The sequence below is a fragment of the Columba livia genome, chromosome 1 (genome assembly GCF_036013475.1).
Source record: "Columba livia isolate bColLiv1 breed racing homer chromosome 1, bColLiv1.pat.W.v2, whole genome shotgun sequence".
NCBI lineage: Eukaryota > Metazoa > Chordata > Aves > Columbiformes > Columbidae > Columba > Columba livia.
Window position 1 is genome coordinate 44,161,427 of NC_088602.1, and position 22,603 is coordinate 44,184,029.

Below are 22,603 nucleotides of genomic sequence, written 5' to 3' on the forward strand. Positions count from 1 at the left end.
GTTGGTTAAAACACCTGTTCCTAGGCTAGAATGGGGAAAGACATGCCAGTGATGAGTCTTTGGAAAAGGACACTGAAGCCGCATGTTACATGAATACGTGTTAGCGTTGGATGGAAATGACCCTGCATGACTTTAAATGCTGCGCTGACGGGAGTAGCCGGATCTGTGTTAGTAATAACAAGCATCAAGCGGCTACATATTGCTAAACAGACAGTTTGTGTAAAGAAATGTTATGCTGAACTCTTTCCTGGTTCTGTAATTAGCGTTCTGCATGCAGGCTCTGAGACATCCCTCTCGCCATGGACTGGAAGGCAAAGGGGAGGAGTGCCGGGTGGACCAAAAAAGTGCTTTTTTTAATCGTTTTAAAAAGAGCCATGTCTGTGTATGACAGGGGATAAATGCAGGGACGGTGAGGACGCCAACATTTCCACGGATTCACAATGAATTCACAACATATTCACAGACTCTCTCCCTGCGAACTGGGAGCACGGGGCTGGCAGAAAAGGTGGAAAGTTTGCTTTTTTTCCAAGTCTCCCCTACGTGCTGTAGTTTTCCCAAAGGACGTGAGCCCTTTGGTGTTGCACTAAAGGACGGTGTCCCTCCTCCTCCTCCTCCTTCAGTGCGCGGGAGCTTAGCTCATCGTCCTGTGTCTACGGGGAAATACGCTTTGCATCGAAACCACACCTCAAAACAAGTAAACAGAAACTTGCCTCATCTGGAGAGAGGAGAGACGACTGTCGCTCTCTCTTTTCCTCTCCCCATGTTCTTTCTCCTCTATTCCTCTGACAGCATTTTCACAGCACATGGTGATGTACACTGCGGCACTGAAATTTATTAGCAGCAGGTTTCGGGGACGAGTTGCCTTCGGGACAAAAAATAATAAATTTGAATGACTGCCTTTAAAACCCTTTTGAAGATGAAAGGTGGGAAAGACGGTTATTTTAAAATGCCTACATTAGCAGCGCTTCGTTAAAAGACTATCAATAATACTAAAGCACGGAAGGGGTTTGGGGGGGGTGTCGGCAGACCGCCGCACTTGTTGAAAACCCTCGTCCGAGCACCGCGCCGGCCGCCCCAGCCCGCAGAGCCGCTGCCTGCACACCACAGCCCTGCCTGCACACCACGAGTCCCCTGCCCGCACATCGCACCCATGTCCGCTCCGGGCGGCACGCCTGCAGCCACCGGCCCCTCCGCCGGGCACGTCTCCCCGGGGCGCTGTGCCGGGGGCAGCCCGGCTGCTGACCCCGTGTTACGGCCCAAGCGGGACCCGCAGCAACACCCAGGCACCCCCGCAGCCGCCGGCGCGCTGCCCTGCGCCGGGCACACCGCGGGGAGGAGCCGTCCGCGCTGCCCGTAGGCAGGGCGACCCGCAGGGCCGGCCCCCTTCGCCGGGCTGGGTGGGGTGTGTTGAGGGGGGCCGGGGGTGGAGTAGGGTGAAAAAGAGGCGGGCGTGTGTCACCGGGTAGATACCCGTGGCCAGGTACAGGCGGAGGCACTGACGACACGGCGGTGGATGCGCTTTCGGGCTGGGGCTCCTGGGGAGTGAGCGCACGAGTAGCCACCGCCCGCCCGGAGCCGCCCGCGGGCCAGTCTTCCTACGCCGGGGCGGGCAGCCCGTCCGCGCCTCAGCCGCCGCCAGCCTGCCTCATGGCCACCAGGGTGCTGACCATGAGCGCCCGACTGGGTCCCGTGCAGCAGCCCGAGGAGCCGGTGTTCGCGCAGCTCAAGCCCGTGCTGGGCGCCAGGGACGCAGCGATCTTCCCCGGGGAGGACCTGAAGCAGCAGCAGCAGCCGCCGCCGCCTCAGCAGCAGCAGCAGCACCCGGGGGGAGGCGGCGGAGGCGGCGGCGCCGCGACTCTGCCGGCGGAGGAGATGGTGCAGGTAGGCAGCGGAGGCAGCGGCCACCCCTTTCACACCCCGCCGGCCATCGCCCCTCTCCCGCGGCGAGGAGCGGCCGCTGAGGAGCGGGCGGGCGGGACTGGGTGGGGCCGGGCTGCGGGGCGAGGGCAGCGGGGCTGAGGCGGCGCGGCCCCCAGCCCATCTGTCCGCCCAGCCCGCCTGTGCGGAGGGCCGGGGAGCGGCAGGGCGCCGGGGCTCCCGCTTTCCCGCCAGCGGAGCGCGGTGAAGCGGAGCGCGGTGAAGCGGCCCGGGGCGCGGCCGGGCTGAGGCGGGGCGCGGGCTCCGGCGGCTGACGGGCCGTCCCGGGGTGGCGGGGCTGGCGGGGGGAGCAGGGCTGCCCCCGCGGGTGTGTTGAAAGCTACAGCTGCTGCTTTTGCACTTGCCCGGCGGCAGAATTAGAGCGGCCGCCTGTCCTCCTCGCCCACGCAGGGAGTCATGTTCGGGGGGAGGAGTGGGGGGAGACACGGCGCACCGGGCGAGGGGACTTCCCGGGACTTTCTGCCTGTCCTGGGAGGCTCTTTGGGAGCGGATCCACGGGCAAACAGCTGGAGGAGCTGAAAGCGGGACGCGTCGACCGCAGTCGGGCTTCAGCCCGCGGACGGTGCTGGCTCGGGAAGCGGCTGCGGTCCCCGGTGGGGCACCGGCCACCCCCTGCGCGGGGCTGCCCGGGGGCGGTGGGACGAGAGGTCCTGGGGAGCCCCCGGTGCCGGGCAGGGGAGCGTCGGGCGCCGCGTTTCGCTGGTGTGTTCCCCGACGAGTAAATAACTCCCGTCTTCAAAGCGAGCTTGCCCCTCGGCTCGTAAACAAGAGCTGGAAAAAGTAGCCCGGCATGTCGGGGCAGATTCAGATCAAAGGGACGGGAAGGCGGCTCTTGTTTGTTTGTGGTGTTTACCGGGGGTCTTTGAAGAAAGGTCCCAAACTGCACTTTCGGGCAGAGTCGCTTGTTTGTCAGCTGCTTTCTCTTGCGGGGTGCTAAACGGGTCTGGTATGAGCGCAGTCTTGACAGGGCAGGGGGGAATGTAGCATTTGCCCACTGGAGAGTGCGTGATGGATGTTTTGCCGATGACTGTACCAGTAATGGATCGGGCTCCAGCCACCCACGGATTCCCTCACACCACTACGCTAAGAGAATGATTTCCAAGTAATTAAAGAGCTCTCCTAGGACCGAGGCATGGCTAGGGACATGTTTATCACGCTATTAGCCAATTATACACATAGATTTTTTTTTTTTAAGTGTAGCCTCGGAGACACTTTACACAAAGAGGATTTGATGCAGTCAGCCCGCCTTGTTTTTATTCGGTATTATTTATAATTTTACACTCTGGTGTCGTGTTTCTAATCAAATACCTTTCTTTTAAGAATGAAAAAACCTAGAAGTATAGAATATATATATATATAAAAACATTATTTGAAGTATTAGCATTCAAATAGCCAGCTGAGGATGTGGCTTTTAAAGTTAGCATTTCAAAGAGAAGCGGGTGAAACAGATAGGCAGTGACCCTGCTCGAGCAGTGAATTCCAGAGCAGGAGATCTGCAGATTAGGCACAGCGCCTGTCAGTTTTACGCCTTGCGCTGTCTTGTAGGCATAAAAGATGAAAAGTTTGTCGTACACCGAAACATCAGTTCGATCTTAATGCTCGCTCTGCGTGAACAACTTTTGCCATAACTTTATCTCCTTGTCCTTGATGATGTCGATTAGCGCGCCGATTATAAAAGACAGGTTTTCATTAGCGTGAGTGATTATAACTTCCTCCGTCGGTAGTTTGTGGCTGGCTGAACAGTATTGTCTTTTATTTGCAAAGCCTCATGCAACGTGCGTGCCGTCATCTTAGTCGGTAAGAAATCACGTGGATTATGGTCTGTTCTCTTTTTGTAGACGAGATGTGAAATGGAGAAATACCTGGCACCTCAGCTCCCGCCCGTCCCAGTCATCCCCGAACACAAGAAGTACAGAAGAGACAGTGCCTCGGTTGTAGACCAGTTTTTCACTGACAGTGAAGGGTTGCCTTACAGCATCAACATGAACGTCTTCCTCCCTGACATCAGCCACCTGAGAACTGGCCTGTACAAATCTCAGCGGCCCTGTGTAACCCACATCAAGACAGAGCCGGTCACCATCTTCAGTCACCAGAGCGAAACCACTGCCCCCACCCCTGCCCCTACTCAGGCCCTCCCCGAATTCACCAGCATCTTCAGCTCCCACCAAACTCCTGATGTGAACAACATTTTTATCAAGCAGGAGCTTCCTACTCCAGACGTTCATCTTTCCGTCACGCCCCAGCAAGGCCAGTTGTATCAGCTCTTGAGCTCGCCGGATTTAGAGATGCCCAACGCAACCACTCAGGCAGCCGTGATGGACTCCCTTAGCAATGTCTCCATGCCATCAGCCATGGCGGGCCTCAACACGCTTTCCCCGGCTGTCCCACAGACTGCGATGAAACAGTTCCAGGGCATCCCCCCCTGCACCTACCCCATGCCAAACCAGTTTCTGCAGCAGCAGGCCACTTATTTCCCTCCTTCACCCCCAAGCTCAGAGCCAGGAAGTCCAGACAGACAAGCAGAGATGCTACAGAATTTAACCCCTCCTCCATCGTATGCCGCGACTATTGCTTCCAAGCTGGCAATTCACAATCCGAATTTACCAGCGACTTTGCCCATAACCCCCCAGAACATCCAACCAGTCAGATACAACAGGAGAAGTAACCCAGATTTGGAGAAAAGACGTATCCACTACTGTGACTATCCTGGTAAGCGATCTGTGCTGGAATATCCCAGCTCTTGCAATAAAAATGTGAATAATCATGGATGAGCTATAAGTGTTTTTTTTTAGCTGTAGTCTACACCTAGGAAGGACCAAATAATTTCTTGTCAGAGTAAAATTTCTCTATTTTATTTTGTGTGTCACACTTTCACATTCTTTAAATAATATATGCCTGTTTGTTCGTGTAATTTGTAATTCTCTTAAACACCTGAGCTTGTTTTACCATGTTACGAAACTACATAGAAAAAAAACCCAAAAACCCAAAACTACATAGGACAAAACAAACAGATAAAAAATGATGTCTTTCTCTGGTGTAGCTCGGTGTGACTGTACAGCTCCTGGTCTCACTTTTCCATTGCCCACAATGGAGCAGAAGCTCAGTTTGTCCAACTCCGTACAGCTCTGTTGGAGTCCCCTGGCGCTGAAACAATCACTTCAGCTCCCGGTAGCCAAGGCCACAGCCGTATCTTCCCTGTTCTGAACCTGGGATTCAGCTGCTTGCATAAATCCATTAAAACCTCTGAAAATTGTCCGTGGATGGATTCCCTTCCTACCTCCCGTTCTTGTATGCTGGAGGGGACGTGCCTCCGTGTAGTACGTGATCCCGGACACAAGGCGCTCGCACCCATCCGAGCGCAGAGAGAAGCTGCTGCTCAAGGCTGATCTCCGCCTCTACCGACCTATCTCTCAGCAGTGTGTCACCCATTTGCTGTGCCATGCGATAAATGGTTAGTGGAAGAGTTGTGCTGAGTCCTGAGTAACTATGAAACTGAGTCTGGCTTGGTCAGATCCTCTAGGAAATTTAAAAACAATAAATTCCCCCTCTGAGATGTTATGTAGCAGGTGTTACTGCGAGTAGGTTGTAGCAGCTATTGGTCTACTATACTACATTACAAGGTAGTGAGTCTGCCAGAAACATACACATTTTCCTCTTCTCTATGTAAAGCAATGTATCCCTAGGAGCTTTCTATATTAAATTTTACTTCTAAATGATGATGGTGCCAGAAAGTAGTAGAGTTAAATGTTTCCAGATAGTACCCCAACACTGAGGAAGTTTAAACGTGCCGTGGAGCGTTCCTGTTGTCCCTACTGAAATGCCTTTCTGCTTTTTTGTTTTGTTCTAGGCTGCACGAAAGTTTATACAAAGTCTTCTCACTTAAAAGCGCACCTGAGGACTCACACAGGTATGTACGCACTCTCACTGTCTCCTGTTCACTCATGGCTTACCCATTTTCTAAGAAAGGCTGTTCGATCTGCCACCTTCTCCCTGTTTTTTTTCTGTACAGTGGGATGGGTTTAGGCTGGCCATTCAGTTAAAAAAAACTTTAAGCTTCAGTCAATGAGAAGAAAAATTGCTTTTATTCCTAATGCAGTTTTGTTAAACCTTTTATAATACAGAGCTCAAAGTAGCTAAGAATAGAACAGGTGGAAACTTTTCAATCTAAAGTGCCGTAAAGTGTTAAAAAAAAAAAAGACTTCTTCCTTTGAATAATGAATTAAGATCAGTAAGCGTTATAGTTTTCAAGATTTATCTAAATAGACAGTATTTTCTGGTTTGGGTTTTCTCTTTGACCTTTTACAATTATTCCATCTTAGAATTTTTCAGAAACGTAATGAAAACCCCCAAGATTTTTCCATTTTCTCCATCCTTACCATTGCATGCATTTAAAAAAATTTTTAAGATAAGTGGTTCTACATATTTATTTAAAAAAAAAAAAAGACAATTTCAATTTTTTTTGTTGGCGAAAGACATTAAAACGGAGGAAACGAAAAGTGTCGGTGGATGATAGTTGTTTTTTCCGTGGTTCGGTCAAACCGCCTGCAGCCGCAGGGACCGTCCCTGTCCGTGGGCCCGTGTGGAGCGGAGCTGGGGACAATGTTGGTTGTGCGTGGGTGTGGAGGACGGCGCTTGGGAGGTGGAACTGCCATGGGCACTTACCTGCCCAAGGCAGGGGAAGGAGGAGAGAGGGACATGGGGAGGAAAACACGGTGTGCCCTAAACTACTTAGGACGGTTCTTTGCTGAGATCTTAGTACGGAACTGCTTGTGCAAAATCAGTGGAAAGCACGTGACTGATTTTACAAAGAAATCAAGGGAGAGGGCTGCGGCTTTTGCTTTTAAAATTGAGTTGGAACCTCAGCTCTTCTGTGCGGGGACCTCGGTTTAGGGATAAACATGAGTCGCAGTACAAGCAACTCGCTTATTGAAGCGCTGTGGCTGTGCCATTCAAGTAATGGGCTTTCACCTGACTTTAAAGTCAAAACAAAACTTAGCGTGAACTATGATCTAACAGAATGTTTCAGTATCTCTGTGGAAACAAGGCCTTCTATTCAGCAGCTATTTTGAATGGATCGCTGGATTATTGTAAAGAAATTGAGTATCTCCAGGCTAAATGTTGCTATGGAAATTTTGTTTTGATAAATGAAAGAGTTATCTGTGTTGCAGTCACAGTAAAAATTAAGAGCAACTGTACAAAAATTATTGCTTTGCAGTAATAAGAGACTAAACAAGAACACTGATAAAAATATTTTTGATATATATATATATAATCACTCATTAGCAGTAAGCTTAGTAAGAAAGGAATATTTTCATTAGGCTATAAATGTGAATAATGTCAGATAGTATAATCCCATTGCTCTTTAATAAATAACCTGTAAATTTAAGAGTGCAGTTTCCACTTACGCACTTTAGCCAGCAACTACATACCAGTTTTAAATATCTCGCTTCCTATTATACAATAACTAAGAAGAGAGATAAAAGCAAAGCTTAAGTCTGAAAATTAACATTACATAGTCAGCATTTGAAAGCCAGACTCGGTTTTGTAGCTACTCAGGGCTCAGCACACTTTTCCTTTTTTAAATCCATTTAAATATTTTTTTGTACCTTGCGTAGTAATGACTTTAGGGTTTATAAAGTTAATACTTGTGTGCCTAGAAATACATACCACATCGCTAATATGTATTGCTTAGGGTCACTAATGTTTATTGTTGCCTTCACTTTTTTATCTATAGATATTTGACCTTAGAAATGTGGATAAATGTGCAAAGGTCAGAGGAGCTGATGTATTCCTGGAAACAAGAATGTTGTTTTAGATAAAAATCTAGTGAACTTAAGCAGGTCTGTAATACAAAGGGTCTTCTGGGGAGGTGGATGAAGGGTTTAACTGTCTAAAGCGTGCATTACATGCAAGAATGTGAGTCCGTATCCTGTTACCTGCTTTATTTCAGAGTTTGCATTAGTTTAACTCTCTCGAATATTCAGTTAATGCTCGAAGATTTCCAGCACCGATTCTGATCTCTGCCTTAACGTGTGGCTGAAACCTGTAATAGGACCGAAATCTCTGACTTATTCAGTACTGTAAATCGAATAAATGAATGTTAAAGTGAATGGGCGCAAACACTGGGAAACCTGTGAAGTTGTCCAGCTCCCCCAGGAGCGCAGGGGAGTCTCGCTACTGATCTCCGAAGGGCTCGATGCCGAGGGCTAAATTTGGGTGGTGTTACTGTGCATCCCATCCCCCAAAACTGTGAATTCATACAGCACTATTAAGCTTTGATTTTCTTATTGTTTAATTGTTATTTTCATTTTTTTTTTTTAGAAAAAAGGGACTTTTGTGAAGCTTATACCTTCAAAGCCTAAAGCAAGTGTCACATAACCCGTTTAAATAAAGTTGTGTGTGATATTCTTTCAAGTCCCTTCAGGGATAGCAGACCTGTTTATCTGGCTAAACCCGTTCTTTAGTAATCATGGACCACTGAAGTTGTTTTCTCCTTATTCTTAGTTTCTTAACAATACCTTTTAAAATTGGCTGCAGTCTCTCTCTCATCCAAACCGGTCCCCGCCCTTCTCAGCAATCTGTCATCTTAAAATAAAAGAGCCTGCAGCAAAGTTTGTCTGCCATTAAAAGTCAAGACAAACCTTATGGTTTGCCTTTTGTATTGGAAAATCTCGGCTTTTTCACAGTATTTATTTAGCAGCCTTTCTCTTCTGAAAGGCTTTCACTGGGTTTAATAGACGCTCTTTGAGAACAGACCTAAGGGAAAAGTTATTTTTTGATAGGTGGAATGTAGGCTGTAGTCTGTTTTCCAATTCAGATATGAACGCACAGGCAGACTTTATACATTACATTTAAATAAAACTATAGGAAATGGGGAAAAAAAAGGGGGGGGAGGGGAAGGTGGAAAAAAGGGAAAATCCCTTACAGTTTTCTTCTTAAGTGTTCTCAAGGTGTTTACCTTACACCAAGTCAGCTGGTATAAGCTGGTGTGGTTATTCTGATTTAATGTAATTACGCTGGACTTTGCTGTTGATTATTCTCTTAAAGAGCTAAGCAAGGTTAATGTATTTGTGCCAGTTGCTGAAGCAGGCACACGTTTTTCTTTAGGTAATGCTTTAGCATTTGAATCATGAAGTAAATGTTAGTTGTTGATAAACTGATAAACCCAAAATTGAACATGAGCAAAGATTCAAATGTTACAAAGATACAGGACATTTTATATCCTTCTCTGTGCAGTTCTGGAGCAGATGTCTGGTGCATTTTAAGGTATTAAAACACGTCACTGTGGTATCTTAACTTGATATTAGTTGTTCCAGGAACAGGTAACACAGTATTCAGTATGGTAAAATACCTGCTGGAACATCTCTCAAAACAGATTGGAATTTTTGACCTTTAGAAGCAGGGATTTTTTTTCTTTTAAAATAATTTTACCTGTTAGTCATGGAACAAGTTTCGTTTCATAACCGGCATTGTGCAACTCGGGTACCTAATGGTGGAGAGGGTTACGTGTTCCTCGCAGGCTGCCCAGCAGTAAAACCACTGGCATCGCAGCTGTACGTCCAACCTGAAAAATGTGCCAAATGACAGTGAAAAGCAGTTACTTGCATGTTGCAGATAAATTTAATTCGGCTCCCTCTCTGGCACCTGAGTATATACATATATATCAAGTAATCCTTTAGAAACAGCGGTTCTATGACTTATCCTGTTAGATTTTTTTTTTTATATATATATGTTAAAGATTTGGGCTGTGGAAGTTGAGCCTTTGCTATGCAGGCACCTGGAATACCCTACCTGTAATGCTGCAGAAGAGCCACTGACTGCTGGCTGTTGGTTTTTCATTTATTTGTATTTTTAAATTATTATTATTATTATTTCTGTGAACAGCTGGGCACTTGAGAATTGTGTACGGTTTTAAGAGGAAAATCTGTCATTGTTTTGAACACACCAAGACACGCACATTGAGGACATTTTCCAGCTGCACGTTGGTTTTCTGTATACAGAGTCTTTGTACAGGCATGTTCTCTGGTCACATGGTGGGCTTGCCATTAATAGTTTGTAGCATTAGCTGCTGAACTATTTCGTCTCTATCTATAGATCTAGTTTTTATTTGGTGATGGGAAGTGGAAGCCGAGATAACTCAAGAGAAATGGCATTTCTCTAAATGAGATGCACTCAAAATACCTCCACTGCCCCTAGTTATTTCAAAGGCATGGGACAGCTGCTGGCTTGCATGGTTCCTCAAGGTGTTAAACGTTTTATTTTATTTTAGATCTCTGCCTCAGTAGATCCAGAATTAGGCTCTGATGGTAACTCAGAATTAGAACCAGTTGTGTGAATAGACTTCAGGAGTCCATAGGACTTGGCACCGTAGGACTTTACCGTAGCTGTATGTGGGCACTTGTTAGAGGTCGTACCATATAGAGTTGCCCAGGAACTCTTGATGAGTGTTGTTCTGAAGGGAAGAAAAGTGGTGGCTGGGCTCCTGCTGGGGAAAAAAAAGAAAACCAATAAAAGCACCTTGTGAAAACATGTATTGACTCAAATCATCCTGGGACTTAGGTGAGGGATTTCACTCCTGGTGTACAAATGGGGAGCAGAGGCTCCAAAACACTTTGCGTTGCTCATGGTTGCAGCGTTCCCTGTACTTAGCAAACCTCATCCTGGAAAAATCTTTGCATCATGAAAATGGCAATTAAGTAATATTTCTGTGCGGATTCTGCTGCTTTAACCTGTTAGATGAGTCAGTCGCACAGATTATACTTTAAGGAGGTGTCAGTAAATGCCATTATTGATAGAGACAATACGGAAAAATAATGGAGGAGAGCTAAATAAAACTGTTGACAAAGTGCATTAAAGTTAAGTGTTGCTAGACACTACTGGAGAATATGTTGGTATCTTTTATTTATGAATTCTGCTAAATCCATTAGTTGCCTGTGTGAGAAATGGAAGTACATTACTTTCCTGTGCAAACCACAGTTTCAGGGAAAATAATGCATTTTTTTTTTTTCAAACACTTTGTGAATGATCGCAGACCTTGGGATTAATTGATCTGGTTCTTGCATCTGCAGTCATAAGCTAAATGAGACATGTCTGAATGTGTTGCTCAGAAGAGGGTGAAATCTTAGCAGCATAAACCTACACTTTAATTAAGTATTACTTGTCATTCACATCAGTGTCCGGCATGCAGTATTTATGAAGCAGGAATTAAATTCCAAGGTGTCAGGTGAGGTGTACTCCTGTTAGATTTTAGATATTGGAAAGAAAAGCCTAATATTTTCCTTTTGATTAAAACCCTAGAAAAGTCCCTCTAAGCATGAAAGCTTAAAAAACCTGTTGTTTCTGTCAATTGCTCCCTGAGAGGATTAAACTTCAGTTCCAGGATATTTGATTCCTGATAAGGAAACTGTTGACCTAAGAGACCGGCTTTAAATATAGTTCGTTTTGAGACCGCCCTACATAGGCTAATATAGTCCCAAGATTCACAGCAATTGCCAGTGATTAAAACTTTCCATTATTTGATTTGACATTCCTTATTGTAATTAATTTCCGAGCTTGACTGGGACGATTGACTCCTGGTTCCAGGGTAGAGTGTTGCTTGTTGTTTGTTAGATGACCTGCACCTCCCATTGGTGAAAGATTAGAAACATTTAAGTAATGTCCTAGTTTAGTCTGAGGATCTTGGTAGCAACATTCCTGTCCTGTCAGGCTGCATTATTTATATTCAGTGATCTCTAACAACTCTGATTAAGGACATATTAAAACCTTTGATTTTTGGCAAGTGCACAGTGCTTTGCTTTGAGTTAAAATAGCTTTAATGTATTGCTTTCATTCTTTTTTTTTTTTTTTTTAATGTGTGTGTGCATACGGTAGATGGAAATCTGGAAGTCTATAGCAGGTGTTAAATAAATTCCATTTTAAGAGAACCTCTTATCTGACTGTACAAGAGCCAGTGTTACTGGTGTGAGCGCTAAAAAGCTGTTCTTGCACCACAGGCGTAGATGAGGAAATGTGGGTCTTCAGCACAGGACTTGTAGACACAGCCATGCACCCCAGATGGCATGGGTTTCTTATAAACCTACTTAAAAAAACCCCACAAAAAACCTTTCCACTTTGTTTGCATATCTCCTTGAGGAGAGACCACCTCTGTTAAGACAGAATGTTACGCCAGAAAGAAAATAAACCGTTGCACAGGCCGGTCAAGATTCCCCAGTAATCCTTGAACTGCCTAAGACAACACTTAGCAAAACAAGAGTGCTTCAAGCACCGGTGGGAGCTCTGAGAAGATAATGCCTTCTGCAGTCAAAAAGTGAATGATGCACAACTCTTTTGACTGTCCCCTTTGCTTCCCAATCATTTATCTTCTTTTTTTTTCTCTTCTTGCTCTTGTTAGAGATCAAATACTGCTTGATTTATCAGTGATTTGACTTACGAAGCACCACCGATCTCTGTTACAGGATTCCTTAAAGCGCTGTTTTGTTGTGAAGTGGTACTTAATGGTCACCCCCTAGCCATGACTATACTAGGCAAAGGCTTTAACACGTTTAAAAATGTGCAGTGTATGTTACATGTTGATATCGCTGGTGGGCTGGATGTTTCAAAGACTAAATTTACTTGGTCACTCCCAAAATAAGCTGGACGTACCTTGCATGCCATCAACCCTCTGATCAATCTCTGCCTTGGACAACCCAGAATTTCAGTGCACTAAAGAGCTTTTAAACACCTGTGGGGTTTCTGATTTTTTTTTATTATTATTATTTTGAAGTTTCAGCTTTCTGCTCATTCTCTAAAAAAAAACCAACCAACCAAAACAAACAAACGAAACCCAAAACTGTCTTAAAAAAGGTCAAAAACCCAACCAGCAAGCTGCTTTGAACAATGGCTACAGCACTCAGTCAATGGCAGAAGGAAGGTCTAATTTTAGGTAAACGTTGGGAGTTAAAAACTTCTTTTGAATGAGTGCAGGCATACACCCAAGCAACTGCTGTCAGTTCCAGTCAGCCTGGAAGAGACCAGAGTTTAAAACCATGGTGCTATGAACTACAGGAAGGCTTTTTCAGGCAAACTAAAATAGAGGAAAAACGTTTCATTTGTTCTCACTTTTTTTCTAAAAAATTGAGGCTAATAGCCAGCTGATACAGACAACTGATATTAAGATGTGAAAAATTTGAAAACAAATGCACCAGAAAACTTTAAGACAACATAAATCTTTATAATAACCTTCTTCAAATCTGGACGTAATACAGGTTATTTACACAACTGTTGCAGTTATGGTGCAGAAACCTCTGCTTGTCTACCACCTTTTTGTCACGCCTAGTCGAATAATTTTTAAGGCCGAACACTTGCCACTAGAAATAATTCCGTAATAAACACAAGCAGTATTAGAATGATGGAAATAATGGTGTGGGGGGGAATGTCTTTATATGGGTGTTGTCTTGTTGGAGTCTTTGAGAAGCGTGCTGCTGTTTCTTCCTCAAGGAAGCTGCAAAGTCACTGCTCTTGACAGAAATTTGTGATAGGAAATAAGAGAAGTTGCAGGCGTTGGCTGGTGTAATACCTGTATTTGGATCTCTGCATACCAACAGAGTTACCTAACCTTAGGTTTGAAAAATCCAGCCCTTGCTGTTTGCAGCTTTGTGTTTCAACAAAGCCATCCTAGCAGGGAATTGCAGAAATAGAGTCGCACAACTCTTTGGTGAAGTAAGGAGTGTGTTTTGTTCTTAATGGGGAAACTTACCACTAATGGAGGTTTTCAGTGGTTTGTTTTCCAAACAGGATTTTAAACAGAAACAGTTTCTTGAGTATGTTGGAGATAGAGGGTGTGTTCAAAATGAGCGTCACCCCCCCGCCCCCCCCCAAACTGATGGCACTGTGACCTGAATGAGCGTGGCCACCACAGTCATTGCCAGTGGCTAGAATTAAGGTTAGGAAAGCAATCAGTCTGTTTTGAAACATCTAAATCCAAAGAAGATAAATTAAAGGCAGAAGAGCCAACATGATGTGCCTCACCGGTCTGGACCATTCTCTTGTGGTATCGGCAAAGATCCCGAACCTGGGGATCTGCGTTGGGGTAGTTTAGCTGCTGAAGTGGCTGTTGAGGTTCGCATGTTATGTTTGGATATCCAGACATCTTTTTGATATCCTTGTGATCTCGCAGCGTCATAAATATTTATTTTTTTTTAAACAGACAGACACATTGCAAGCAAAATAGTCCCCTTTCAGGTTAAACTCCCTTATCTCTAGCTGGATGCTTTCTGTAAAAGAGCTTCCAAACTAAACATTAGGGCTTAAAATTTCTGCGCTCAACTACAAGTCTGTTTCTCGTGTATTTTAACTGGAGAATGGATACACATTAACAGCTCAAGAACTAAAAAATATATTTTATGATGTATAAGCCTAGCAAAATATTTTAAAGTCAGTGATACTGGAAGGAGGTTATGCAGAAATCCAATTAAACTTATGAAATCCCTATCCTGTTGAAGTATAATTTAAAGGAAAGCAGTTCTGTTTCCCAGAAGTGCTGTGTATAATATTTCTGGCTTGGGAAGAAAGGGTTGGAGTGTGCTATTTGGCTGGAAATCGGTACCAGCTTCCTCCATGGTGTTTTAGTTGAACAGTGTTGACATTCTAACAAATCCCGTGGAAGCTCCCCTGAAGTGGAGGAGTTAGCTGTTTTCTTGCTTTTACAGTGAAATATCTGTTTGATACCGTGATCGTGTTCCAGTAACCCAGCCGTACTGCCTTCGTATTTGATGACCAGTGGCATTCTTGGTTTAACACTCTATAGAAGCCTTAAATTGCTGGAGGAAAACCAAATATTTCTGAAACTTTACAGCTACTGTATTTCACACAATCATTAATGTAAACAAATCTTACATTACTATGTAGCCAATGAAAACAGCGTATAAAGGGTTCAGTGTCCCTTGTTGTGTATACCTGCTTTTTTAAAAAATAAATCTTCAACCCCGTATTTCTCTGCGCTTTAAAGCTAGTATAGCAAAGAAGTCAAATCACTTCAGAAAATATGTAACGTGAGGCTCGTTTTCCCTTGCCACAGGAACTTGAACCAAATTCTTACTTCTACTAAATGACAAAAAACATGTGTATAGGTTGAGAAAGAGAAAATACTACCAGCTAGTTGTTCTTCTGCTCTCTTTAAAGGAGTGAAAATAATCTCCACCTTCTTTTTCTTGCCCCCCTTCCTCCTTGCCCAAAAGGAAAACATTTGAAATTGATTCAGTTCTTAAATAGAACTTTCCAACGGAAACTAGCGTTACAAACATAGATATTCAGTATTTTACTCCTAGGATTTATTCAAAATAATCCAGGCCTCTCCACTGGCTCTAAAAATACATTTTCCAGCTCTCGCTGTTGGCCAAAGCAGGGGTTAAAAGCGGCATTCTGGCTTCGATTTCCAGTACATAAAAGCGATGCTGTTAGAGCAATCTGTGTAAGGCGCTTTCCCCCCTGCGCATCCTCTGGGCGCTGCTCGGTGCCGCCGGGGTCAGCAGCACTTGGGGTGTGAGGGGAGCAATACTGCCTGTTCTGCCTGGCCCTGCCCAGCCTTTCCCCCCGGCAATCATAGAATCAGTTGGAAGAGACCCTCAGGATCATCAAGTCCAACCGTATCGTAACTCTAGCACTAAACCGTGTCACTGAGAACCTCGCCTAAGTGCCTTTTAAACACCTCCAGGGATGGTGGCTACCACTGCCCTGGACAGCCTGTTCCAATGCCTCACAGCACTTTTGTGAAGCATTTTTTCCTAATATCCAATCTAAACCTCCCTTGGCACAACTTGAGGCTATTTCCTCTCATCCCATCACTTGCTACTTAGAAGAGGAGACCAAAACCCTCCATGATACAACCTCCTTTCAGGTAGTTGTAGGCAGCCATAAAGTCTCCCCTCAGCCTCCTCTCCAGCCCCAGTGCCCTCAACTGCTCCTCAGTGCCATCACCTGGAAGGACTGGTGGCTGTGGCAGGTGGTGCAGTGACTGTGACAATGGGGTGAGTTTCTTGATAGTGTCTCTGGGAAGCTGGATCCTCAGCGAGTTTGATGAGGGTCCGACCATTGTACTTAGTGTTGACATGGAAGCCGTGGCACCTGGCAAGGCACAGGGTTCACCTCTGCCCTGACTGCTGGTGGCTTGTGTGCCAGGAGCCTTCATCTCACCTGATGATGCTGCTCACAGGTTAGGAAAAAGTGTTAACAGCAGGGCAGCAGTTTTGTTTGCACTCGGACAGGGTCAGGTACCACCTACATGGGACAGCTTTGAGACTGCTTTTCCAGTAGTGTGACACACGGTGAAGTGTCACATACTTCAGTACCTCCTTGACACCAACTTTGGAAACTCTGATTTTAATCTTCTGGTCCTCATTCCGGTCTGGTGTGGTCTCGATTTCTCCTAGGCTTCTGTGCAGCAAGCGCTTTTTCCCTGACCTCTCTACCATTTCTCTCCTTCCCTGTGTAATTCTGCAAAATGGATAAGCACGTGTTTGGAGTATGCAGAGGCCTGACCATATATACGTTCTCTCTGGCAGCTGGAGTGGGAGGATGACAAGATTTGGAGTTTAGCATCAAGTATAATGTGGCAGTTTTAAGTGGAGTTTTTTGAAGAAGAGTTTGAGGCTAGTATGGGAGAAGAGGGAAGATACAGGAGGAAAAGAAAGAAATACACTGGCTCTGTGTTAAGGTGCTTCAAATACAGAAACAATGCTTTTGTGCAACCTCCACATATGGACCTGTGTTTTAACAGAAGGTGTTCATGGAAGATCTCCCCGGTGCTATGCCTATGGATCAGCAAAGCCATTAATAACCCAGTTTAAATAAATTAAAGATGATGTATATACTGCAAAAGATCCCTTGCTGAATAGAGACCTTTCCTGTCATTCTGCCGTGAAGACCAAATGTGTTATCTCGACTGGCTTCTTGAGTGTTAGAAAAGCTTTACACACTGTTTTTGAATGAAATCTGTATTTTAACCTATAGAACATGTTGCATGAAAGAGTCCTATATAGTAGGTCATTCCAGTCTTCCATCAGTATCAGGCAGAGTAAATTTAGTTGTGATAGAAATTTGTAACAATTTGTGCTCTGATTCGCCATCCACCAAATATTTTTGAACTCCATGAGAGGTGATGCCGGGCTCTAGGTTTGTTTTTCTTAAGAGATTATATGTTTTCACTGGGATTTCAATAAATCCTGGTCACCATTCATGCAAATAGGTGGTTGTTTGGCAGGGTTTTCTCTGTAGAGGTCTGGCTCTGGTTCTGACTGCACTGCCAACGTGAAGTCACATCCCCATTGTGAGCAAAGGGCTCATTCTGCTCTTAGGAGTAGACAGAAAGTTACTTGTTAGTTGATCAGAAGAAGCAGTAGAAACTCGCAGGCGAAACCAGTTTCATAATTTCATCTGAATGATAAATTAGCATCTCTGAAGTAATGTTTTTGAGTTTCTCTAATGGTGTTCTCTGCGTAGCTGGTGCAGAACAAAGAGTCTGATTGCAGGATACTGGCTTCTGTCCTTCTTCCGCGTGCTCGCGAGATGGGAAAACAGGGAGAAGCAGGAGTCACCCCACAGTGCTGCAGGGTCGAGACTGCGAGGGTAAAGGTCTGAGACCCATGGAGAGGGAGAAAGTCTGTCAGATGTGTTGGAAAGCTCAGCTTTGGTTTGATTTCGCTCCAGATGAAGCTACTGCCGGGTGCTTTCATAAAACTCTGTTTTCTTTCTCTTTTTGCCAAATGGGTCACATTAATGTAAAGAACATAGATAGCAATCGACTCTCAACTGAAAGGTGTTTTTGTCAACCAGTGTCAACCAAAAGCCTATAAAAGGGTAATCTTAACCTCATATTTATATGAAGCTTGCTTATATGGTGACATCATGTCCATACCAGCTCCCGAGCAGGTGTACGTACTTGTCTAAAGTTCTGGTTTCACACAGAAGTCATCTTGGCTTCGTGGCTTCACGTTTCTCCCGTGTCAAACAGCAAATCTATAAATCATAGGCACACTTAGAACACTCTGTTTATAGTTCTAAAATGGATGAATGCAAATATTTGGGGTGCTTGGGCCGGTGTATTCAAGACTGGCTGGATACTTCAAAGTTGTTTTCAGAGATGCTGTGCCCCCCTGCATCAGTATGGACTGATGGAGACAGCAAGCACTTGCTACCGCTGCAGTACAACTATTTAAGCACCTGATTGTAGACACTGAATTCTGAAAGCGGGTGCTTTGATCTTTTAGGTGCTTTCTCCTATATATAGCTGGGCCAAACCAGGATACCGCAAGTTTATATTGCCCTTGACATTTTGGAAAATACTGTCCTCCTTGTGTTTGTGAGACACTGTGTTCCTTTCTTCACACATCAGAAGCCCTTGGACAGATCTGCATGCTACAAAGAATCCTTATAGAAATCTTCCTTCCCATTTCAGACCTCTTAAAAAAAAGCTCTGTGTAACTTAATTTATGCATTTTTAAAAGGTGCAAGCGTAAGTTACGAACTAGGACAGATTGTGACGAGACGGCTTCTTTTTCCTACTCCCTCTCCCATTGAGTGTAAGGGAGCATATTTCAGTCTCACGCAGGTTTTTTTTACCTCTGTGCATTTCTGTACCGGAGCCGTCTCCAAGTTGTATGTTTGGAAGTTTCTTGCTTTTTTTTCCGAGGTATTAAATCACAGATTCGGAGCAAAATTCGCTGAAAAAACAAATGGGCTGTTAGTTTGGGGCTGTGACTGATTAGGAGCCATCAACTCCTGTTTCATCACGTATCTCTTCTTTAACTGGAACAGCAGTGCTGTTCAGCGGGACGTCACATCAGATGGGTTATCACATCGGTTTTCTCTGGAGGAGCAGCAGCTGACGGTCTCGTTTCTCTGCTCGTGTTCCAGGTGAGAAGCCGTACAAGTGCACGTGGGAAGGCTGCGACTGGAGATTCGCTCGCTCGGACGAATTGACGCGCCACTACAGGAAGCACACGGGGGCAAAGCCCTTCCAGTGCGCCGTCTGCAACCGCAGCTTCTCCCGCTCCGACCACCTGGCTCTCCACATGAAGAGGCATCAGAACTAAAAAACAAACAAACAAACACCCCAAAAAAATGCCGGACTGGTCGTCAAGGCTGTTTTGTATCTATGCAATTTCCTATTGACTCTCGACATACAACTGAAATGAGTTTAATTTTTGAGTATGGGTTATCCGTTTGAAAGAAATCTCAAAAGAAACTGGAAATGTATATTTTGTATATTTATGCAGAAAAAAAAAAACAAAAAAGGGAAGACACTGTATCTCAATACCAGAGCGTTCGGTCGTTTGTTTGCTCTCATGATGTATATGGCTTTAGTCAGCAGGTTTCATCTCTTTACAAGTATTATGTCTTGACACATTGCAGCTTTATACATTTTTTTTTTCTCTTGCGGTGTTTTGACCAAAGCACTGTCATTATTGTGACAGTGTTTAGTAAACAAATTAATGAGAGGCTGCAGATGAATGAACGCAGTGGAAAAGCCATGAATGGTAATCTGTCAGGTTTTTACTGGACATATTTAGTACTCTTGTTTTTGTTTTTTTTTTTTAAATGTTAAGTCATTCTGTGCAGATAAAATACATAGAAAAATTCATAAACAGCCATAGAACAAAACGTTTTGTTCTGTATGTTGCGTGTTTGCTATGACAAAGATTTTGTAAATATGCAAATCAGCTTTTTAGGTTTAATACAAAAGTTTTCTAAGAATCATCTGAAAAAACCAATTGTTTTACATTTGATAAGGCGGCACATTTACAAAAAACGTTATTTAAATACCTCTCAAAACAGTACCAACTTAGTGTGATTTTTCTTAACAGAAGTGAGCTAAGCATTCAGACGTTTTGGACCTGTTGACTCAAACGGTGCGCACTGAGTATTCAAAGCAGGAATTCGTTTCCAAGTTGCTCAAAAGTGCAAAAGCAGTTAGAATGAACCATAAAGTCAATGTTGGAAGCTTAAATGACGGGGATAGTTACAAAGGACACAGAATGTTAAACCTCTTACTATAAGCTAAACTTAGTATCACTTTAAAAAGAAGGATTTAGGATGCAATTTTCATATACAGACATGTTAAGCTGGGTCAGCACCAGTATGATCTAGTTTCATGTGGATATTGTGTGTAATTTACTAGAAGGTAAAGGATACAGCAATTTTGTTCAAAATTACAGTGCAGTTTAGTTAATCCACTGCTCAGATTGACACAGGCAGGGGAAAATTTACTGCTGACATAAGTAGCTGAAACTGCACTGAAGTCAATGAAGTGATGCCCTGTTATGCTTACAATGACTTTGATCCACAGTGTTCAGCCTCGGAATAGTAGAGGAAGGGCCAAAGATGAGGTTAGACCGTGTAGGATTTGGCCAGACAACAGGAAGAAGCCAAACAAACATAGTAAGTGTCTGCACTTCACAAGCCGTAATATTAAGCTGTCAACCAAAGGCTAAAATAGACAATCAAAATACCAAAAAAGGGTCTTGCAGGAAAACCTAGCGTTGTTAAAACTGTTGTTTGTCTTTATTTATTTGTGGTATATGATAGACTCTTTTTTTTTTTTTTTTAAGACAATTTTACATTTACTTGATAAATTATAGTTTTGTTTGTTATAGTTAGAAATGTTGCTCTTAATGTAAATAGTTGACAAACGATGTAAATAATTTTGTAAGGCTTCAAATGTTTATACGTGGAAACACATGCATAAAGTGGTTGCTGTTTTGCTTCTTTTGCCTCCCCCTACCTTATTTTTGTATTGTGGTATTTCCTATGCAACTGACGGAGCAAACAGCTGTATAGTTGTAGAATGTTTTGAGAGAGAATGAAATGGTTTATATATAAAGACTCCTTTTTTTTTTGCAAAATAAAACAAAGTGCCTAATGTGTGTGCGTGCGTGCATGTGCTCTCTAGCTCTTGACAATGAAAGTTCTGTGTTTTTGCGCTGGGAGCTGGAAATCCTAGCAATATAGAGCTAAGAATGTTCGTCATAGCGGGGATTGTCTCTTTGGAAAGTACCTGGCACTTCCGTGTCCTGCCCTGGTGAAAATAACAAATGTGAAGGGATAAGTACTTTATGGTGCTTTTCTGCCATCAGAACTTTAAAGGGAGTGCACAGTAGCCTGAAAATAGTTGTAAAAGTCCTTCAACAGTAGCATGATTGTGAATTAAAGTTACCCATTGGGTGCAGAGAAGAAGTATACGAATTCTCGCCCACTTTCAAAATGGGTAAAACCTATTTCACACTCACCTACAGCGTTGCCCAAAAGAACTTTCTCCATCAAAAGTTCCTTTCATGCCCTAGAAAGACAGGAAGGTCCCGTGGCAGCTCTATATAATGCCCCCCAAAAGCAACGTCTCCTTTTCAGTATTTTTCCCTTGGAAGATGGAAGTGTGGTCCAGCTGAAAAATTCAAGTCAATGTGTAAGTTCAGATCTGAGTTACATCTGTCTTCTCATCTGTTCCTCTGAGCATAAAGAAAACAGGCACACTGAGTTTTTTTAAAGAAATTGTTCTGAAAAACAATAGAACATTCAGTTTAAATTTCATTTACTATTCCAGATTATAATAATCCAATTTAGTCAACTATCAGTTTATTCAAAATTTGGTTGTTGTCTTTTAAACTCTGGCTCCTAAATCCTTAATCGAATTTCCCTGTTCTTTCCTTACAACCTAACTTTGATTTTCCTTAGATTGACTTTTCTCTCTTAATTAGCCTCTCCCACATGTCCACTAATCCCTCCTTTTAAAAATACCTAGGATAGCATTAACAAAGTCAATGAAGACCTGGTTAACTATGGAGAAAATCTGCCTCTGTCTCACCCAACACGGCCCAACAGCAAACACGAGCAGTGTTTTGGAGAACAGGGAGTGAGAAGTCGCAGCAGCTTTGCTGCGGCGTTACTGTGTTTTGACCCGGCCATTAGAAAAACACCTGAATTTCTTCGGAGCGTCTCTGCTCGGAGGGGAAGCTGGCAGTGAATTGGGTAATCACACTTGTTTTCCTGAGTGCAGGTTGAAGGGAATAACAACGGCGGCGTGGGGCGTTCGGAGCTGCAAACCTCCCTGTTCCGCTCAGCCCGTGTAACTCACGGCTGATTTGGGGCTGGACCTGTGGTGGGTTTGATAGCTCTTTCCAGTCTTCCGCAGCGAATCTTCTCTCATCTTGTGTTTTGTCTCCTGTCCACAGATGAAGGCAGCGCCCACTTCTGCGTTTCTCATGCCTTTTCACAACAATTGCACGGTTTCAGTCTCCAATGTTGCCTCATACTTGTTTTAGATGTTTCTGTTGCTCAGCTGCCTGGTTGCATAAACCAGCTTAATGGCTTCATACTAATCTTGAACCAAAGCCATAATTATGCCCATGTACTTCAGGAGCATTTAACCTAGAGACAGGCACAGCAGACCCGTGCACCAGAATACATTACAAAACCAAAGGTAGAGGAATTTTCTTCCCTGGTAAGTCCTATATCCACAACACATGGTACTTAGACAGTAGTTCAACAGCACGGCTGATCTGAAAACCTGCAAGAAGAAGTGTCACTCTAACCCCTGCACGGTTTGTTTAAAGCAGATGGTGCAGAGCCCCCCCAAGGTACTGAGGCCACCCTCAAATTCAACACTGCTATTATCCTTCAGCACCCAAATTATCATTCC

General features: G+C 44.1%; 1 protein-coding gene across 2 annotated transcripts; it reads left to right on the top strand.

Annotated features, from left to right (window-relative positions):
• The first annotated feature begins 1,461 nt into the window (after positions 1-1,461).
• On the top strand, positions 1,462-20,830 carry KLF5 (KLF transcription factor 5). Of its 2 annotated transcripts, none has more exons than XM_065055530.1 (4): positions 1,462-1,881; positions 3,777-4,647; positions 5,786-5,845; positions 18,826-20,830. In XM_065055530.1, the coding sequence occupies exons 1-4, from the start codon at positions 1,648-1,650 to the stop codon at positions 19,002-19,004; spliced, it is 1,344 nt and encodes a 447-aa protein (XP_064911602.1). In that variant the 5' UTR covers positions 1,462-1,647; the 3' UTR covers positions 19,005-20,830. The 2 variants fall into 2 exon arrangements, with proteins under 2 accessions (XP_064911602.1, XP_021142423.1); XM_021286748.2 differs by lacking the exon at positions 1,462-1,881 and adding an exon at positions 3,134-3,198.
• The last annotated feature ends 1,773 nt before the right edge of the window (positions 20,831-22,603 follow it).

What these genes read in the sequence shown, in the direction of transcription:
- KLF5 (XM_065055530.1), top strand. Translation starts at nt 1,648, where the DNA reads ATGGCCACCAGGGTGCTGACCATGAGCGCCCGACTGGGTCCCGTGCAG. An exon ending in CGGCGGAGGAGATGGTGCAG is followed by an intron (nt 1,882 to 3,776) that starts GTAGGCAGCGGA and finishes CTCTTTTTGTAG; the next exon opens with ACGAGATGTGAAATGGAGAA. An exon ending in CCACTACTGTGACTATCCTG is followed by an intron (nt 4,648 to 5,785) that starts GTAAGCGATCTG and finishes GTTTTGTTCTAG; the next exon opens with GCTGCACGAAAGTTTATACA.